Here is an 18,080-nt window from a genome sequence, read left to right on the forward strand (position 1 = left end):
CACGCTCCACCTTGACAGCAGGGCGTAAATCAGGCACACACCCCCCTGGGCCATTCTCCAAGGTCATTTTTTAGCAGGCATTTTAGCAGCACGGCCGGGGCGTTCCTTTCTCGAAGAGGAGTTTTAAATTACAGAGGAAAGCTGGTATTGAGTTACTTATTTGGAGGGTGGGCTGCACAAGACGCTGATTTCATACAGCCGCGAGCTCGGGAAGGGCTGGAAACATCTGGCTGGAGCCGAGCCAGGACGGCAGCAGCTGAAGGTGCGAGCGGAGCCATGGAGGTGAGCACCCCTCTGGGGGAGCACGCGTGACCGGCGAGAATTCAAGTGACACTGTTGGCAGCATGGTAAGAGCTCGGCTGTCTTACTGAGCCACTTCTCTGCTGACTCTTCCAAAAGAGTTTTGTAAGTTCCTTTTATAAGGTTCGTTTTATAAGAGGAAGCTGGGAGGACTGCCGTATTAAAATTCACGGTCACTAGCCTTTGTCACGTTAAGAGTGTAAAAGTTGAGCACCAAAGGACAAAGAGCACAGCATTTGAAGTCAAAAGCCTCCTTCCCCTCAGACATAAGGGGGCATTTCAGCACTCTGAAGGCATTCGTAATGCAATCTACTGTAATGATGAACCCCAGAAATGATCAGTGATTTAGGGATGAGAAGGAGACCAAGACATAAGAGAATGTTTTCCATAAAAACAGTCTCAGCATTTCCACAGGTACCTGTTTGTAAAATCCCTGCTACAGCTTATTCCCATCACTTAAAGTACTTCCAGTGGCAGTGGAGAAAACAGGAAAGTGACATATTTCCTTAACAGAGCCACAGCCTGAGTTATCCCAAGCTCATTTTCCCTTCTGAATGTTTCAATTCCCCCACCCTTCCCCTTTCAAAACAAAAGCATGAAGAGAAAGACTTTTTCCATACTAGCAGACCCAAATTCATTCAATCCTTCATTCATAACTTTTTGTCTCTTCCCAGATACATTTATAATGAAACCTCTGGTAAGTCCCAGTTACCAAAACATTTTCTTAGAGACTACTACAGCACTGAAATCCTCTTCCTAACCTCTTGCTGTTACAGTGAATATGAATTGTTTATACTGTTTAATATTTGCACATAGAAGTCCACAGCCCAGCCTTTCTCTATAGAATGAGCAATCAGGCATACAAGTTGTCTTCATAAACATTTCCCCTTTCGAAATGGGGAGCCAGGAAAATAAGTTTTTTTTTTTTTTTAAATAAGGTTCCATATTCCATTCAACTCCCTATGATCTTAAAAGCGGGTATCCCCAACCTTTAGTTCCCAAGAGAAAAACAGACAAACAAACAAACAAGCAGTGAAGAGGATTTTGTGTTGTGTCTATGCGCAGACACCACCGGCAGCAAAGTGAGGTTTTTGCTAAGAGCTGCTCAGTACTATGTAGATCCAGGTTCCCTAGGCCATGATACAGCATGAAGAGTCACACCTAAGCGATTACTAATCTGCCTTTCTCCACAAAGTAACTAAGGAAGCTTTCAAAAAGTCTGAAACAGCAACAATTTAATGTTTCACAAGTGTCAGGACAGAATCAGAACAAGTTCTTAAGAAGTGACTTTCATAAGCAAATGGGAAATACGCAGAATATAGAACAAAGCTCTTTTCCAAAACTAAAACCATATGCCATGTTAAAGCATTTCACTTACAAGATTCAGAAGTAATAACTACAGGATATGCTAAGAACAAAACATAATGAAGTGCTGGCAGCTTTTTACAGCTCTAACATTGCTTATCTCAGACCATGCTCATTTTGCAGCAAGTTTCATAGCATAAAAGTTTAAAGAATGCCATAAAAAAAAGAGGGGTACAACCAGTTCAACATTTGTGTCCTCAGAAAATGATTAGGGTTTGGTAGAGTGTCACAAATCCCGCTGTGGTCCCGAACAGCTGACTCGCAGAGTTCACTGGTAGCACTCCGGGGTATGTCTACATCAGAAACTGGGGGGGAGCCGACCACGTTAAATCACTTGTTGCAGCTAGATTGCTTCTTGTGGCCAAGCCTGCTCGTTTCTGTAGCTAACTGGGATCTTTAAACCAAACCACGTTCCATACTGCTAGCTTTTGAGTATAAAAATAGTTAAGTATTGCATTTATTGCATAGACTTACCTCACTACACGCTTCCAGCAGATTGGAGCTAAGCAGCTGGTGCAACTAACGAGGAGCAGAGAAGTCTACCTGTTGGGTTTGCTCTCCCCACCGCCCCAAATCATTATGTGTGGTAATACCATGCCACCAACATAAACAGCAATCACTGATACCAAATAAAGTTGTTCCAGACTGCAGCTGAAGTACCAATGGCTCAGAGAGACTAGGTTACTACTGTACCATAATCTACAGTTTACTTTCAACACCCATAAATATAGGAGCGAGTTTTAGACACGTGATACATTTTGATTTTTTAATTTCTAAAAAGTCTCCCTATATATCCTTCTTGTACAACCATAGCCACTGAAAAGGTAAGCTTTTACATGCTTAGAAGTTTTTTGTAGGAACATGAGTTTAAGAAAATACTGCATACACAATGTTCACAGCCTTCTATTATGGGCTTCCAAAGAAGTTACTTATTTGCAAAGTCAGCACGTGGGGGAAAAACAAAAATCACCAACAGCTTCTATTTTAAGGCAACCTCAAGCTGTGTCTCAGGAGTGCATTTTGCCTCACATACTGCAGAGGACCTATAGATGTTCTCGTTTGAGGTGTGTCAAAGTTTGGAATCTGTCAGTATACAGTTTACTTGGACGATATATATATAAGCTTTTTTTTTTTAAGGCCTCATATGCCTGTTTTTGGTTTATTTTTAAATAAAAGTATTGCATTTTCCTCAAAATCAAAATGCAAAGTGTGAGATAAAGATGTAGTGAAAAATTCTTGCATTTGTTTAAACAGAGCAAGAACCTAACCTGGCACACCGCGGAGCTGAAACAGTTTTGCTAGTTCTTCAGTGGTTCCCAGCAACACCAAGTAATTTCTTTCAAGTTATGCAGTTGTGCTAGATGACCACAAACACCTGCCCAGTTTCCATGAAGCCCTCATTTTTTCTAGTGTCTCTAAGAAATTGATCAGAAGCAAGTGTTCACTTGCAGGAAATAGATGCATATCATTAAATACACCTGAGATTTTGCAATCTTGTATTCAGTAAAAACTGACTAAAAGTTTCAGATACTAGGAGTCATAAAGTCTCTAAAGCTTGTTCTGTGAACTGTACAGAAACAACAGGACACAGCTTACACAGCTTCACCTAGTAAAGAGATTTTTTTTTGAATAAGGCATTAAGTTAGTTTTTATGATCCCTCCTACCATGTTACAAACTTTGTCACCTCCTATCTCCCACTCATTTCCAATTTCTGCACACCTCCAGTTCTGTTTGCTGCCAGTTCCCTCTGGCAGAATGGACTGATAATTTTCAGGCTTCCTACGAACACAGTTTTGTAACTACTTAGGCACATCCAATAATGCCATTACACAGCTCAAGGATCCTTAGCAGGAAGATGTGGATGCCACTGAGGACAGTAAACGGCACCTCATCAAATAGATGGTATGGCAGACATCACCAAGTTAAGTTTCTATGTTCACATTTTAGTCCAAAACTGCAAGACTTACAGTAAGTGAATATTCAAATATGTATAATCCCTTCAGATACACGTACTCACTTCTATAGTTATCAAGTGTTAACATTTCACCAGATACAAAGCTTGAATCTAGGCTCTAACAAATCTTCAGACACTGCGCTACCCAAGCTTCTTCTGTCCTTTTCAGATGAAATTAAGTTACTTGCACAGCTCTGTAGAAGATGGAGTGTCTAAGACGCATGGCTTCTCATGGTCCAAATCTCAGCAGATTTTAACGCCGCCGATGTAATATCCTGGAGAATCAAGTATGTCTCTCAGTTTTGGCTTTAGTCAGACTTATCCTTTTTCTTTCCTGTTAAAGGCACTTTACTTGCAACAGCAGATCCTACAGCTGTAACACCTCCAGCCACAGCAGAAACACTCCCTTTGACTAGCCCTACTCCCATCGAAGGCACAGACGTGACTGCTGTTTTGGTAATTTCCAAGCTCTTCCCTCCAATCCAAGCAACACCCCCAATCGTGGCACCAACAGCTCCCTTCGTTACACTGAAGATGCCACCAGTCACACGGGAAAGCATGCCCGGCTGCTGCTGCGGGTGGTCCTTTAGCGCACCTGAAGGAGGAAACAACATCGAGTCAATCACGGTGCCGTGATTAAAGCATTTTCAGAAGAGTTATTCATAAGCATTTCCTTTTACAGCCTAACAACCCCTGCACACAGCATATACTTACCTTACAGGTTGTTTTTCTTGGATGCTCATACAACACCACTGTTAACTGAAGAGGAGAAGAGACTTTGCTGCAGGGAGATATACCTCAATGCTGCTTTCTGAAACAAGTCAACACGGAGCCTACAAATATCAGGTGTATAGCTCCCAGATGGTGATAAACCCCAGTCTTCTGTGTGCGCTGCCACCCTTTCAGGCTCTTTAAAGTCTTATGGCCATGTTAGCCTCACTTCTGGATTTCATTAATGACAGGGGAACACTCCTGCTCCCCTCCATCCCAGTATTCAGAATTAACCCACAGGGCCAGGTTGCTAAAACGTCCTCCCACCCAGTCCAAAAAAAAAAAAAGGAAGCCAAAACCAGAAAAAGAAAACAACTGCAAACAACCACCTAATCAAACCAGCAGCAGAACAGTGTTGTACAAGTCTCAAAAACCTGGAAAAAGTTTCCTGGAGAAGCAGAGCCTGAGGTTTATTAGAAAAGAGCTGTTCTTTGAGACGAGCTCACCTTGAGAGACAGCCGTTTCTTTCCTTACTAGTGACTGTTTTGAAGAAGTGTTTACAAGGGTTGTATGCAGGGGTCACAAAGGAGGGAAAGGAGGTTACGAACAGAAGAGCAATCACGAGTCAAAAGAAGTATGAGGAGGACAAAATTGATGCAAAGCCTTCACAATATCTTTTCCTTTCTCCAACATCTACAAAAACCTGATTTTCTTTCCAAAAGGTGTTTTCTGTAGTTCAGATAAGAAAGGTAAAAGAAGAAATCAACCAGCCAAATAACTTCTAATGAGCTCATTAAATGCAAAAAATTGTCCCCAAAGGCAGTAATAGCAGTATTAACAGGCTCCCAACAGAAATCCTAATATGACACACAAAAAAAACTCAAGCCATAGGATTTCTGCATGTTGTTGACCATCTAAATCTGTTTTTCCTTTTTAATGTTATGTTTTAACTTGTATTTTGCATGGTTCTTTGCTGTATGCCGTTAATTGATACATATTCCATATTTATGGTACGATTTCTTAGCTTCAAACTAATAAAAAATGTTACAGTAATAGAAAGACTCCTAGAACTAGACATTTAGTCCTCTAGTTTAGTAAAGCAGTCCATGTTTTTAACTGTAGGCCTCAAAATCCTGGAGATACATACACCTTGTCTCTAAAATGAGCTAGGACTATAATTCCACATGCCACCACTGCATAAACTCCAACTAATCTGGAAAGAAACAGGACTTCTGAAGCGGTTTGTTTTGCACCAACAAACAGTATGTTAACACTGTATTTAAGCACACAACAATCTATCACCTACTACACCTATAAACTAGCTTAGCCCTGGCACGTGTTTGTCTGCGAGGTATTTTTGGTACGAACCTTGAGAAATCTCCAGTCTTCATGACCATGTCGGATAGCTAAGCACATCCCAGCTCCTGCCTTGTTAATTCCTCACCATCCCCAAACACTATTTTAGAACAAGTTTCAGAGAAAACAGTGTCAGGAGACAGCTAGTTAACAAGAATGCTAGAAGTCACAAAGGCTTTTTTTTTTTTTTTAATAATTTCTAGCTACCTGGAGGTAGTATATGGGATTTAGTGGATACGTTTCCCTTTCTTAAGGAAAAACAGCAGGGGAACCAAGAAAAGAGCAAGTGGAAACCCAGTGGGCAGAGCTAAGGAAGAAGCAACCACTAAAAAAAGACAGGAAGGAGTCTGCAGCAGAAAGAACACGCTTGAAAGAAGACAACGAATCTATAGAGGCTAGACAAAAAAAATAAAAATAAAAAATCAGATCTAGATCCACCAAAGACCTGTATCCAGCCCTTGTCAACATATTCACTCCATATTGTGACGTGCCATAGGAGAAGCAGCAGAAGAGGTCTCCGTCTCCCATGACGATTTGTTAAGCTCTCCTGATTGCTGACAACTTGCACTGAGAAGAGTTTCCAAGAGTCAACTCCAAGCACTCATGTGCTACAAGACGAAAACTACGGTAAACAACTTCCCATGCATATCCAATGACTTTGTGGTTAACGCCACAAGTGACCCAGGACTCCGAATTCATTTTAAAAAATGCTAAAGTCAGAATTCCTATGTGTGCGCCCAAAATAATTCGAACAAAAGATGCTGCCCAAATGAAAGAACTTTTTAAATATTGCAAAAAAGTCATAAGAAAGCAACAGTGCCACTCAAGGAAGCAAAGATACTAAAAATGCTTCCATCTTATACTAGTCTCTCTTACTTAAGAAATCTGTACGGATAACAAAAAGGGTTGTAGGAATGTAAATGACAGCCTTTTACTTAAAGCCAGGTAATACTCTTGCTGGTTCATTTTACACCTGTAGCCCTCGGCCTGAACATCTCCAGCACAAATGCACTGCCAACACAAGCAAGTAGAGATTAGAATTAACATTTACATACAAAAAGCCTTTAAAGATTTTTTTTTTTAAATTGTTGGTCAATTACTGTTCTAGGATATACATTCCTGGTCTCCTTGTTCCTTATCAGTACGAGAAAGCTAAAGACAGCATGTTGCTAAATCTAGGGAGAAAATGACACGCATTCCTTGTTCAGGGGTTGGCTCTGCCACAGTACCTTGAAACCAACTTGCCACTGAAAGAGACTGACAGCAAACCACAGTTTGAACATAGACCGCAAAAGTAAAGAAAGTAAAACATGAGAAAAGTATTACTCATAGAAAGTAAGAGCAGAAAAGCTTCTATATACTCATTTCCTTAAAGCCTTTGGGCACCAAGCTGGTCAAGCGTCATTTGGACAAGCCGGAACTATTTTATAGCTTTACAAAAAAAAAAAGGCAAAACAAAACAGCAAATTGGTTTTGGAATGGAGCCTTTCCTCTAAGAATTTTCTTTGGCAGCCAGTTCAGAGCCAATCTTCTTGGCCAACTTCAAACTGGTAGCCTTCCATCCACAACTGGCCATCTTTTTGCAATGCTGTAAAAATATCACATACGACAGCTTTGTATGACATCTAAAATAGGGATGTTCTAGGGTATTCCAATATTTTACTAAACTCACAGGGCTTGAAGACTGCCCATGAAGCAGAAGGAAAAGAAGGCCCTCAAGGATGGTGGTTCCATTAAGATGAGTTGTATTTCATTCCACTCCTCCTCCTACCTATGGCAGCCTTCTCCATCTGTTTAAACTACATACCCAAATTGATTATTTTCACATTGAAATAAGAAACTGTGCAGAAGAAAGCAAGTCTTAGTTACTCACAAATTTTAAATAAAACCCTGCACTAGTGAGTGATGACGGAGCCCAGCTGTTATGTTCTGAATCTGGACAAACTACTCAATATTCTAGAAAGGTTCAAAAAAAAATCCCTGCTGTTTCACCATCTTCCTCATGGAAGAATTGGTTATGATTTACCAACCAGGCCACTGTTCAGATTTTATATGTGAGGTTTAATGTGTTAAAAACACAACTCAATCTTTAAGGGGGAAGAAAAAAAAAGAAAAAAGCCTATGAAGTTAGACTAGAATGTAACATGTACTAGGGCACAGGTTCCAACCTGGCATTTGTTTTCAGAAATGCTTCTAGGATCTTGACAACCCCATAAGAACTTAAAAAGAAGTATTTTCTTCTAACATTACCCTGTAACAAGTTCATGCGTAGCAGGGCTTAAGAACCACTGTGCTACAAAGAACTATTTCTCCCTTTCCTCTCATCTTCTTGTACTTGCGCTTCCCATCTAATAGTCATTAAGAAAATAGCAAGCTATTCCACTTGACCCCAGTCTGCTGCAGCTAGTGGACAATACTGTTGTTCAAGTGAAGTAAACTGTTCAGTTAACTGACATATAAAAGCTGAAGAAAGAATACCCTGCAAAGAGAGCTTTAAATTACCATTATAAATTGAAGAGTAATGAAATGAGAGGAATCAGGACTTGCTGACCTCTACATCCGATACATTTGGTCTTAAAGCAAGAGAAGACAAAATCCAGACAACTTCTGTGCCAAAAACAGTTTTTGATCTAGTATGCTCTCAGCAATACTATGCAAACAGGATTCCTCACGGTGCAGCTGGTCCACAGCCTAGACGGGAATATTGCTCATTCGCAACTTCATTTCCTCTGCAGATCTAATAACTGATGTAAAATTCATTTGGTTCATGGGACCAAGATGCCACTGCATTAACAAAGTGAAGCGTTTCTTTGTTTTCACGGAAACATGAGAGTAAGTCAACAGTTAAAACCGCAATTAATTTTATTATGGAAAAAAAAAAACCTCTCCAGAAGTAGCAGTAAGCTAATCTTGTTTAAAAGTCACAAGTACTATGAACTCAGCAAGGCACCCAAGAGCAAAGCTGAGCTCTTTTCATCTCACATATGGACAGCAGAAACAAATGCTCAGCAGACCAATTCACATCTCCTGAAACTTATCTGCAAATTACATCCACCAGTATCTGCCCACCTTCTCTGTAATTTATCGGTAGAATTACTAACCAAATTGTATTCAGTGGGTTTCTATTAGGATAATGCAGAAGTGAACAAGAATTGCAGGCCCATCCTATCCCAGGGCTGGGTTATTTACCGTTACTTAAAAGTTAGAGAGTTTAGGTTGCAGGGTGTTGTTTTCTTTCAAACAATTGCACTTTAGGTGAATTTCTGTAAACTTACTTGGTATTATGAAAACTAATACATACCTTCTGGTGGTTCATCATGAAGGTAGGATGGGACTTCCTGTTGATTTTTGTCCGTTTGATTCATTATTGCCTAAAAGATAAATTCACATATTCTGTACATCTCTTCTGCCAAAGCAATAATGTAAATTCTGAATCTAAAATTCATGTAGTTCAAGCTCCCCAGAATAGGAACTTATTTTTCATTACTAGATAAGCTAGCAGCTATTGCTTAATTACTGCACTTTTCATTATCAGACCGTGCTATTGCACAATTCTACCAGACTCAATACTTGAGAGGGAATCGATGCCCCCGTCGGGTCAGCAGGCCTGGAGAGGGCAGTCACCCTACGCTAAGCACATCTCAAACCTAAGAAGCGATCAGGCAAAAACAGCGTGAAAACAAAACATCCACCGCCATGCGATAGCCTATGTTTATGTACTACAAAATAAAAGGTTAGTGATCCTACTGGCAAACACTAGAAAAACAACAGCAGCATGCCTGTAAGATCTGTTAAGACCTAGAAAGCAGTAGCTTGGAGAAACAAGTCCTTGCAGGAGAATTTGAATAAATGCCAGGAAAGAAAAAAAAAGATGAAATAAATGCAATAAAAACACTCTAGTTATCTTGTAACGGTACTGCCTACACAATGCGGTGATAGCAGCGGAACTGGAGTATTTTAACTATGCACAAACTTTCCAATGAAAACATTTCAGAAACAGGTAGGTTTTTTATTACTCTTATTTACTGAAAAAACACCAGAAGCTATTTCCTATAGCAGTTCTAGCACAGCAGTCCCCAAAGGGAAGGGGAAGCACAAGAGAAAGCTGAAATCAGCAGCGCTGCTCACTGCATCTCCCCTCCTGTGGGGAAGAAAGCAATGCCTGGTGCAGGACCTCCCCCACCGAAGCATGCCTCCGCACCAAGACCTACCTCCTCCTCTGAGCCCTCCTGCCAACCCTGCTTTCTCTCCTCAGCAGGTACCGAGGTTAGGAAAAGGAGAATGAAAAAAACAAGCTGCGTTGTGCCACTCAGCATCCTTCCATTTTCCTGCCTCGCCAGTGACTTTCTTATTTGCCTCCTCCCTGAACAAGCACAATCCCTTTACATCGCTCAATTTCTTCCTGGACTCACTGACCACCACAAGAAGAATTCCAGCCCCTCCTGCCGTGTCCAGACCTCTCCGCAGTTCAGGTGGGTGAGAAGAAAGCACGGGATGAGATCTGAAAAAGGGATGAGGAGGCAGAAGCAGAACTCAAGGGTAGGAAGACTCACCTGGAAAACAGCAGCTAAACCCTCACAATGTAATTATGAAGTCAAAACATCACAGTAAGAACCCGCACCCACACGCTGAGCGATAGATCTTTGGATGAGAAGAAAGCCTAAATTGAATATTAAAAATTCCTCGCAACCAGCACTAAGGGCATCAGTTCATGACTGAGAAAACGCAGGTATCTCTACAGAAGATGATGAACGGGAAAGCAAGCAAGAACATCTACCACCATATGGCTAATTTTATGGCAATGCCTAACAAGCACATTTCAAAAGCCAGAAATGCAAACGTGGAAGCTGAGAAATAGGGAAGTGCTTAACAGCACATCATTATGGAAGACTAAATACATGAAGGCTAAGAGGCAGTTGGAAAATGTAGCAGTTATATAATTCCTTGTTAAAAAATAAAAAGAGCCTGACAGATCCCAGGGTGAAACAGAGGTGGTCCAGGCTTCTGTGAAAAAAACAGATTCAGTGCCAAGCGATTCCTTTGCATTTATTCTCATTATTATTGCGAGCTGGAACATATGCAAGGATTTCATCTCCACTGAGATAAGACACATGGATGTTTTCGTATCTCCTAACTCAAACATACCAAGCACTATAAGAAACATAAGGCAGATACTGCAAGAAACTGACAGGCCTGACATTTCAATCGGAACTTCTGTGCACAACTAAATAACTGTGTTGCTACTTAACAGGTGGTGATTTTGATCATTAAGATGATTACTGCATTAGGAAGATTTTAATTTGCTGCATTAGGAAAAATCCTTAGAAAAAAAAGATTACAACCTACCATACCTTACTTCAAACACAGGAAAACTGACAAAAATAATTGCAAAGACTCAAGGGAGACCCGAATGAATTAGGGCAGAGAATAATTAGTCGTTATGAAGAACAACCTCCACAATGCATTTAAATTCCCTGTACCTAGCCTGCACGCAGCTCCCAAAATAACCCCAGATGAAATTCATTGCTTGAACTCCCAGAAGATTCTGTCCAGAATTCTTCATAAGAGCCTCAGAAAAAATAATTTAATTTCACGAGCACAGATAAAATACTGGGATTATAAACAAGTTTAGAGGACAGATGGAAATTAGTTTTGAATATGGCAAAATGCTAGAAAGTGTTACAAGACTGTGTAAGCTTTAGTATTTTCCACTACTAGGAAAGTACTGGACACAACAGCGCTGACAGTAGATACGGCCCCATGAAATATCAAGGATCTATTGTGCTAGGCATCATCTAAGTATTTATTAAAGACAAGCCCTGTCCAATGGAAAGGACTAGAGTAAATCTGGCAAACAGATAACATGGGGAAAAGACTGCTTCACAGCTCCCTGTAATCCAGGTTAGGTGACTGTCAGATTTACGTGCAGCTCCTAGCAAAGATAAATGAGTAAAGCAGTGTATTGGCAGGGGACCTTCACAGCAGAGCTTCTGGTTTAGTGACAAAGTATTAGAGAAGAAAAAAAAGTGAAAAATTGCAGCACTACATAAAAACACTGACGCATTCCCTCCCCTTGCTACCTTCCCCAAAAGGTCAAGGTTATGGAAATTTTGAGCACAAGCTACTTTTTAAAAGGTACACCAGATTTTTACCCAATATATCACTCACCTTCTAACTATCTAATACAATTACAACTCCTTTTAAACCACAGAAATGCTCCACTCTCCTAAAACTATATGGACTATGGTGTTCTATGGAAACTGCTGTTTTAAGAGCCCAGAAGTCAGCAGAGAACTTCACCGGTCTGAACAAAGCAGCTAAGGAAAAACAAAGCACTCTTGATGGGACTGATTTCATCCTACAGAGATGCCTGGTCTACAGGCATCTGGAGACCAGAAAGTTGAAAGCCTTTACGTGATTCATGGTTCTGTGGGTGCCTGGAAGCACTCCAGTGATGCTGGAAGAGGTGTACCTAACGAACTTGTGAGGAGTTTCACAGCTGTCCTACTGTCCCAGCGTAAGGGAAAACAGAATCAAATCACTGTCAGAAAAGGCGTACAGCTTGACCCAAAACAGAACTTGGCACAGGGGAGAGCTCACAAAGCACAATCACAAGTCCTTTTGTTTTTCTATAGCTCTTCAGTGAAACGCAGACTCAAGACCTACCTCTAACAAAGGGCTTGAGCATGAAATTTTAAGATATCTAGGTTACAGTTCGTGTACATTGTTGTATCTAGTTTTGTGTGTCAGGAGACTTAAGAGCCTCCGAAAAATGACCCAAAATCCTGTGTGCTAAACAGTGTGTAGCTTTTCTGGTGAAGAGGAAGTTCTAAGCACAGAAGCATGTCCTGAACCTGGCCCGCATCCAGAGATTTAACATATTTCTATTGAATGGAGGTCAAGGATATGGAATAACTTCGTGGTGGCAAAAGACTTCATGTAATCTTCAGAAGAAGAGGGCATGAATATAATTTTTCTTTAAAAATTGGAGTTAGTAAGCGGTTTCTGGTTTTCTATCTTTTACATAACATCGTCCTAGCGAAAGCACTCACCTACAATTCAATGCCTCCTTGGTCTAATAAGATCCAAGCTCGTACGTCCCACCTTGCAAGGGAGTCCTCTGTCACCAGACTGTAGTGTATCCTGAGGGAGATTCCTTTTCACTCTCCCTGCTGAAGGTGTGTCCCCACATGAGAAGAGAAAGCAAAATTCATGAGACACAGAAGAGATTAAAACTCTCAGCCAACACCTAAGGCACTAATCTGGAGGTGCAAGGATAAGGTTTTTTGGGAAGATTTAGGCCATTCATACATGGCATTGATTAAAGCACCTTGGGAGCTTAAATCAGAAGCTGCAGATTCAAAGTTCCCCGTACACTGAATCACGCAGACACGCAGAATACGACAGCAAAGTTAACAATATTGCAAGCACATGCAACAAGGCAAAGCTGAACTTTAGAATTTTTATATGCTTTTCAGAACCTTCTTCAAATTTTAATAAGACTGGTAAAAAGAAAAAAAAAAAGGATGGGGGAGAGAGAAGCAATCAAATAGATCTCTTTGGTATTTTCGTCCTGTGATCTCAAATTCAATGTCTCGTGTCACTGGGACAAAAGACTCATGCTTCATTTAACACACACACTCAGTGATCACACAAAATCAAGGAGTTCAGATCTCCTTGAGTTCTGGCAGAACTCACATGGACGTTAATGAAGCACACATCTGGTCTATCAGTGGCACTTTCCAGTCTCCTTTGTCATTTGTGCAGGTAAGTAAATAAGCTTTGTGTTTTCTTAGTGAAGAAGTAGAAATAAATGCAGATCTTAAGGGAGTTTTTGAACAAGAACATATATAAACTACTGGCTGTTTCTTTCCCTCCACGTTCATGAATGGACTACTCATTCAGGAGGTAACAGATAATTTATCATACTTTTTAATACATTGAAATATGTATCAACCTTTGTAGCAAAAGAACTGGAACTCACTTTTTAAATTGGTTTTGAAGAAGAAAACACAGATTTCCATACTGTCAGAATATGAAATACCTGTAAGTTTTAGACTTTTACATGGCCATAAAGAAAGAAGTGGTTTAGAAGAGAATTTTAATTTGAGAGCTGACGTTGTTAGTGGGCCCTGAATGAAAGCTCTACGAAGTTCCGGAGGTGAAGGTACAGCCACACATACGTTCACATCCAAGCTGTTAAAAATAAAAATTTCTCACCAAATACATTCCTTTGTGAAGGAGATGTCTGGTCAGCTGCTTCCCCAAAGATATTCTGCATACACCTGCAAGAACGGGAGTAAATTAATGACATTTCATGGAACAGTGCTACTGCCATGATCCTGCCACGTGTATACGGTGGGAACCACTCACACACAGCCCCACAGCAGGGAGAAGCAGACTCAGCACGGCTTTAGGGAGCCAGAACTGTATGAGATTTATCTCACCAACACATTGGTTTTCCTTCTGCGTTCTTGGGCAACAGAGATGATTCTACTTAATCTGTGAGCTATCACAAAGATTACTACAACGTGTGGTAATTGGGCAATGTCAGGATGCAACCTCTCCTTAATGAGCCCGCGGTTCTTGGACAGCGACTGGTATAAAACGTTACCCTCCCACTAAGCAGCGGGCTCTAACCACTACGGACGCGCATGCAGCTTCCCCAACTTCAGATGATGCTCATGCTGCCTCTCTCAATTCACGGACAAAAAGCCCTACTGTTTCAGCTCAGCAAGCCCGGCCCGAGGAGCAGCCAGTGAGAGCTGGCTTGTTTCAATGCCACCACTCAGATATTTGTGGGCAGCAACGAAACTACCCAAGGACGAGGCCAATTTCACTTGGCAGCACAGCGCCGCTCCAGAAGGCGGCCGCGGCAGCAGGCAGCGCTGGATCTACCCCCTGGCACAAGTTCACATCAGCTACCTCGTCTTTGTCCACCGCGAAACAAACAGCTTCCTTCTGCCCACCAACTTAGGCAGTCAGAGGGCTGAACTACAGAGCTGGAAGAAAACACAACAGCCCTCGCCACGCAGTACAGCTCCCTGTCCCTCCTTCAGCAGCCGCAGCAGACTTCAAAATGAACTTGATGTATTCCCCACAGATGAAAAAGCTTGTTCTAGGGAAGACACTTTAAGAAACGCATTTTGGACAGAGTAACAGTGTTCTGCTCTCTAAATTAAACAGGGAAATAAGCACGAAGCCAAAAAGGTAATCCCACCTGTGACTGCTCTTCAGGGTACTGCTTCAAGAAGCATAAGTGATCCCTGGACTACTTGCCTGCTTGCTTTACACCCTGGAGGAGTGCTTGTAACATGTCATGAGCAAGTGGGCTAAGTGCTGTTAGCCCTCTCAGACATAACCCTCAGAGCACAGCCTTCGTGGAAATGTGTTTTTCAGCTATTTCATGCAAAGGAGGCACTTGACTGAGTTTCTGAAAGACGAAAGAGTTGATGCTAACAGCACTGGAGTAAAAAAAAACAAATCCAGGCTTGTAGAAAGCGTGTAGTTAAAAACCAAGAACATAGCTGACATTTCAACAAGCCTTCTGTTTAAAAGCCAAGTTTCAAAATTCAGATTTGTATACAAAGCAAGAGGGGCTTGAAAATGAGCATGCTGATTTCAAAGGAGCAAGACACAGTTTTCAGGGAAAAATTAGGGCAAGTTCATCAGAAGTTTCCAGGTGTGAACCACAGCTTACTTGTTCTTAAACAGATAGGAGAATGGACTACAAAAAAAAAATAAAGAAAAAAGATACCAAGTCTACCCTAAGAAGTATAAATAACAGGCTCACAGGGTTCAGCACACGGTTGTGAAGATAACGCAATAGAACTGTATTAAAAAAAATAAAAAGCAAGAAACAAAACCCCACACAATTAAAGCCAAAAAAAAGAAGGCACTACTTATGGAAATAAAACCACAATACCTTACCTCTGCCCAGGACCTTATAGCATCGTACCTACCCATAAGGGAACGCAGCATTTCTCTACCACCCTCAGCTAAGGTAGGTACAGATCGGGCTCCAGGGAACCCTGGTGTTGGTAGCCAGGTTTCCTCCCACCCAAGATACCAAACCAAAGGCAGCAGGAATCTGAACCCCCATTTTCTGGTCTCCCAAAGCCAGTTTGCAGAAGCTCAGCGGCGAATGCCAGCAAGGCAGGGGTACAGCTCCAGAGAGAGCAAGGCCTGGCTGCACCTCTCCAGGCCTGTTGGCGGCCGCCCCTCCTGCCAGCTCAGCCCCACAAGCGTCCCCGCTCCTCCAGGGGCTTTCACACCCCACAATCTCTGTGCCCTGTCCTAGGAGGCCTAGAAAATGGGGCCGGACACTGCCTTGCAGCCAGCGACACAGCAGCTGCTGAACTTTCTTGCTGATGAAAAATAATGAGCGTTTTCCCCAGGGTTTCTCATCTGTCTGCTGGCTCCTATCTGACATTTCGACCTGCTCCCTTCCAGACAAGGACCACCATTTGGGATTGATCTCTGCACTGGCAGGGCAACACCAGCTCTACTGAAACATCGCTTCACAGAAACACCGAGTTTAAAAAAAAAATAAAAATAAAATAAAGTCCAGCCAGTATTTACTGAGCAGCCTTAAAACCGATGCGCGCACACAGTGGTATTTGTGTACCGAAGCGAGCTATCTTGCACATGCCCTACTGATTACACAAAGGCACGCTGCCCAGAGCGGCCCTCCGGACACACCGAGGGAGGGACGCGGCCACGTCCATGTGGCACTTCTCCTCCTTGGGGACGACACCTGGACCCGAGCCGCGGTCCGCAGCCCGGTTATACGAGCAGAAGGCAGCGCTGAGCCCCACCTGCGAGGTGTCAGCACCAGAACCAGCGGCTTGGACTAATTTTGGACTTATTTATTTTCAGGCCACACCACGTAAACGCCTGGGCTGGGTGAAGGCAGCGAGCCTGGTGGTCCCAAAAGAAACCCAAAACCCACAAACCCAAACGCTTCTACCCCGCTCCGCTCCATCACGCCGCACTGGGAGGGGAGCCCGCGGGGGCAGACCCCGAGGACTACAAACACAGGGAAGGGGGGGCGCGGGGGGCAGCTCGCCCCGGACCCCCCCCCCCGGCACTGACGTGGCAGCCGAGGCCGCGGCGGAGGCTCCGGACCGGGACCCGCCTTCCCCGTGCCCCCCGCCCCGGAGGCGCCGCCGGTGCCCGGCAGAGCCCGGCCGCCTCTGCGCTTCCTGCCGGGGCTCGGGGGCAGCGCGTCCCCGCCGCCTCCTCCTCCTCCTCCTCCTCAGCGGGGAGGCGCCCCCCTGCCCGCAGCTACCGGCGGCCCCCGCTCGCTCCGTCCCTCACTCACCGACCGAGCGCAGCGGGCGCGGCGCGGCCCGGCTCCGCCGCAGACTTTACTCCTGCGCCGTTCCCCGCTGCCGACGTGGCGCCCGCCCGCCGCCGCCGCCGCCGCCGCCACCGCCCGCCCCGTCGGCGCCCGCAGACCCCGCCCCAGCGCCCGGCGCGGCCCCTCGGCAGCCGGGGGGCGCGCAGGCGCCGCCGATACCGACCCAGGCCCGGCCCGGTCCCCCCCGGGCACCCCGCTCCAGGCACCCCCTCGGAGGGCCCGGACCCCTTGGGCCGGCGGGAGCGGGGCCGGGGGACCGCCGAGGCGGGGGGAGATCGTCCCGGGTGCCAAGAGGGGGGAGAAGGGAGCCCCACTGGGTGCGGGTGGGTGGCCAAAATGGCCGGTGAGAAGAACCGGGACAGTGGGGAAGGCGGTTTGGTGGTGCTCCCTCACCAACCCCACCACCATTTCTGTTCTCCAAGGGTGTTTGGGGGTGAACAGCCCCTTTCCAGTTCGTTAGACAAGTGGACGTTGCATGGCCAAGGGAGAGTACCCAAACTCCCTTGTTTGGGTACTTTGAAGGTTTGAGTTTAGAAACTCAGAAGCACGGGAACACCAAGTACCCCGCGAAATACTTTGTGATACTTGACTTGTGTAGTCAAAATAGCCCCCCTGCTTCCTCTGCCCCGCTCTATGCCTGGCTGCCCCCTTCTCTTGCACCTGCCTCTGCAAAGCAGCATGTGTGGAGGGTAATCCTCAGACCCCAAAATCATAACAAGCTGCGTGGACTCAGCTCCTGAATGGAAAATAGCGAGGAGCACAGATCTCTCTGTTTTTGTAGAAATGTGTGGAAAGAGGCCTTCTCCAGACTCTCTCCCAGCTTTGGTGGTTTACCTCTGGATTAGCACAGAGGGTTGCATCGCAGGCGTGAGATGAAGCTGGAAAATATCAGTCCTCCGTGTGCACACTCCTCATCACACTTCATTGGACCTCTGGAAGAGTTACCAATGCGACCCACCAGAACAACCCTGCCGGCGGGGACTCAGCACTCCTGGCCCACTGAAAGAACACGGACCTTGGTCTATATTTTA

The 18,080-nt window shown here is 44.0% G+C and overlaps 1 protein-coding gene across 3 annotated transcripts; it reads right to left on the reverse strand.

Annotated features, from left to right (window-relative positions):
* Positions 1-1,521: 1,521 nt before the first annotated feature.
* On the reverse strand, positions 1,522-17,150 carry TMEM263 (transmembrane protein 263). Of its 3 annotated transcripts, none has more exons than XM_040559811.1 (5): positions 17,011-17,150; positions 13,908-13,972; positions 12,740-12,859; positions 8,989-9,058; positions 1,522-4,215 (listed from the first exon to the last, which is right to left on the reverse strand). In XM_040559811.1, the coding sequence occupies exons 4-5, from the start codon at positions 9,050-9,052 to the stop codon at positions 3,929-3,931; spliced, it is 351 nt and encodes a 116-aa protein (XP_040415745.1). In that variant the 5' UTR covers positions 9,053-9,058; positions 12,740-12,859; positions 13,908-13,972; positions 17,011-17,150; the 3' UTR covers positions 1,522-3,928. The 3 variants fall into 3 exon arrangements, with proteins under 3 accessions (XP_040415745.1, XP_040415756.1, XP_040415762.1); XM_040559822.1 differs by having other exon boundaries at positions 17,015-17,129; XM_040559828.1 differs by having other exon boundaries at positions 12,740-13,972.
* Between the last annotated feature and the right edge of the window lie 930 nt (positions 17,151-18,080).

The sequence above is a fragment of the Cygnus olor genome, chromosome 1 (genome assembly GCF_009769625.2).
Source record: "Cygnus olor isolate bCygOlo1 chromosome 1, bCygOlo1.pri.v2, whole genome shotgun sequence".
In the NCBI taxonomy this organism is placed as follows: Eukaryota; Metazoa; Chordata; class Aves; order Anseriformes; family Anatidae; genus Cygnus; species Cygnus olor.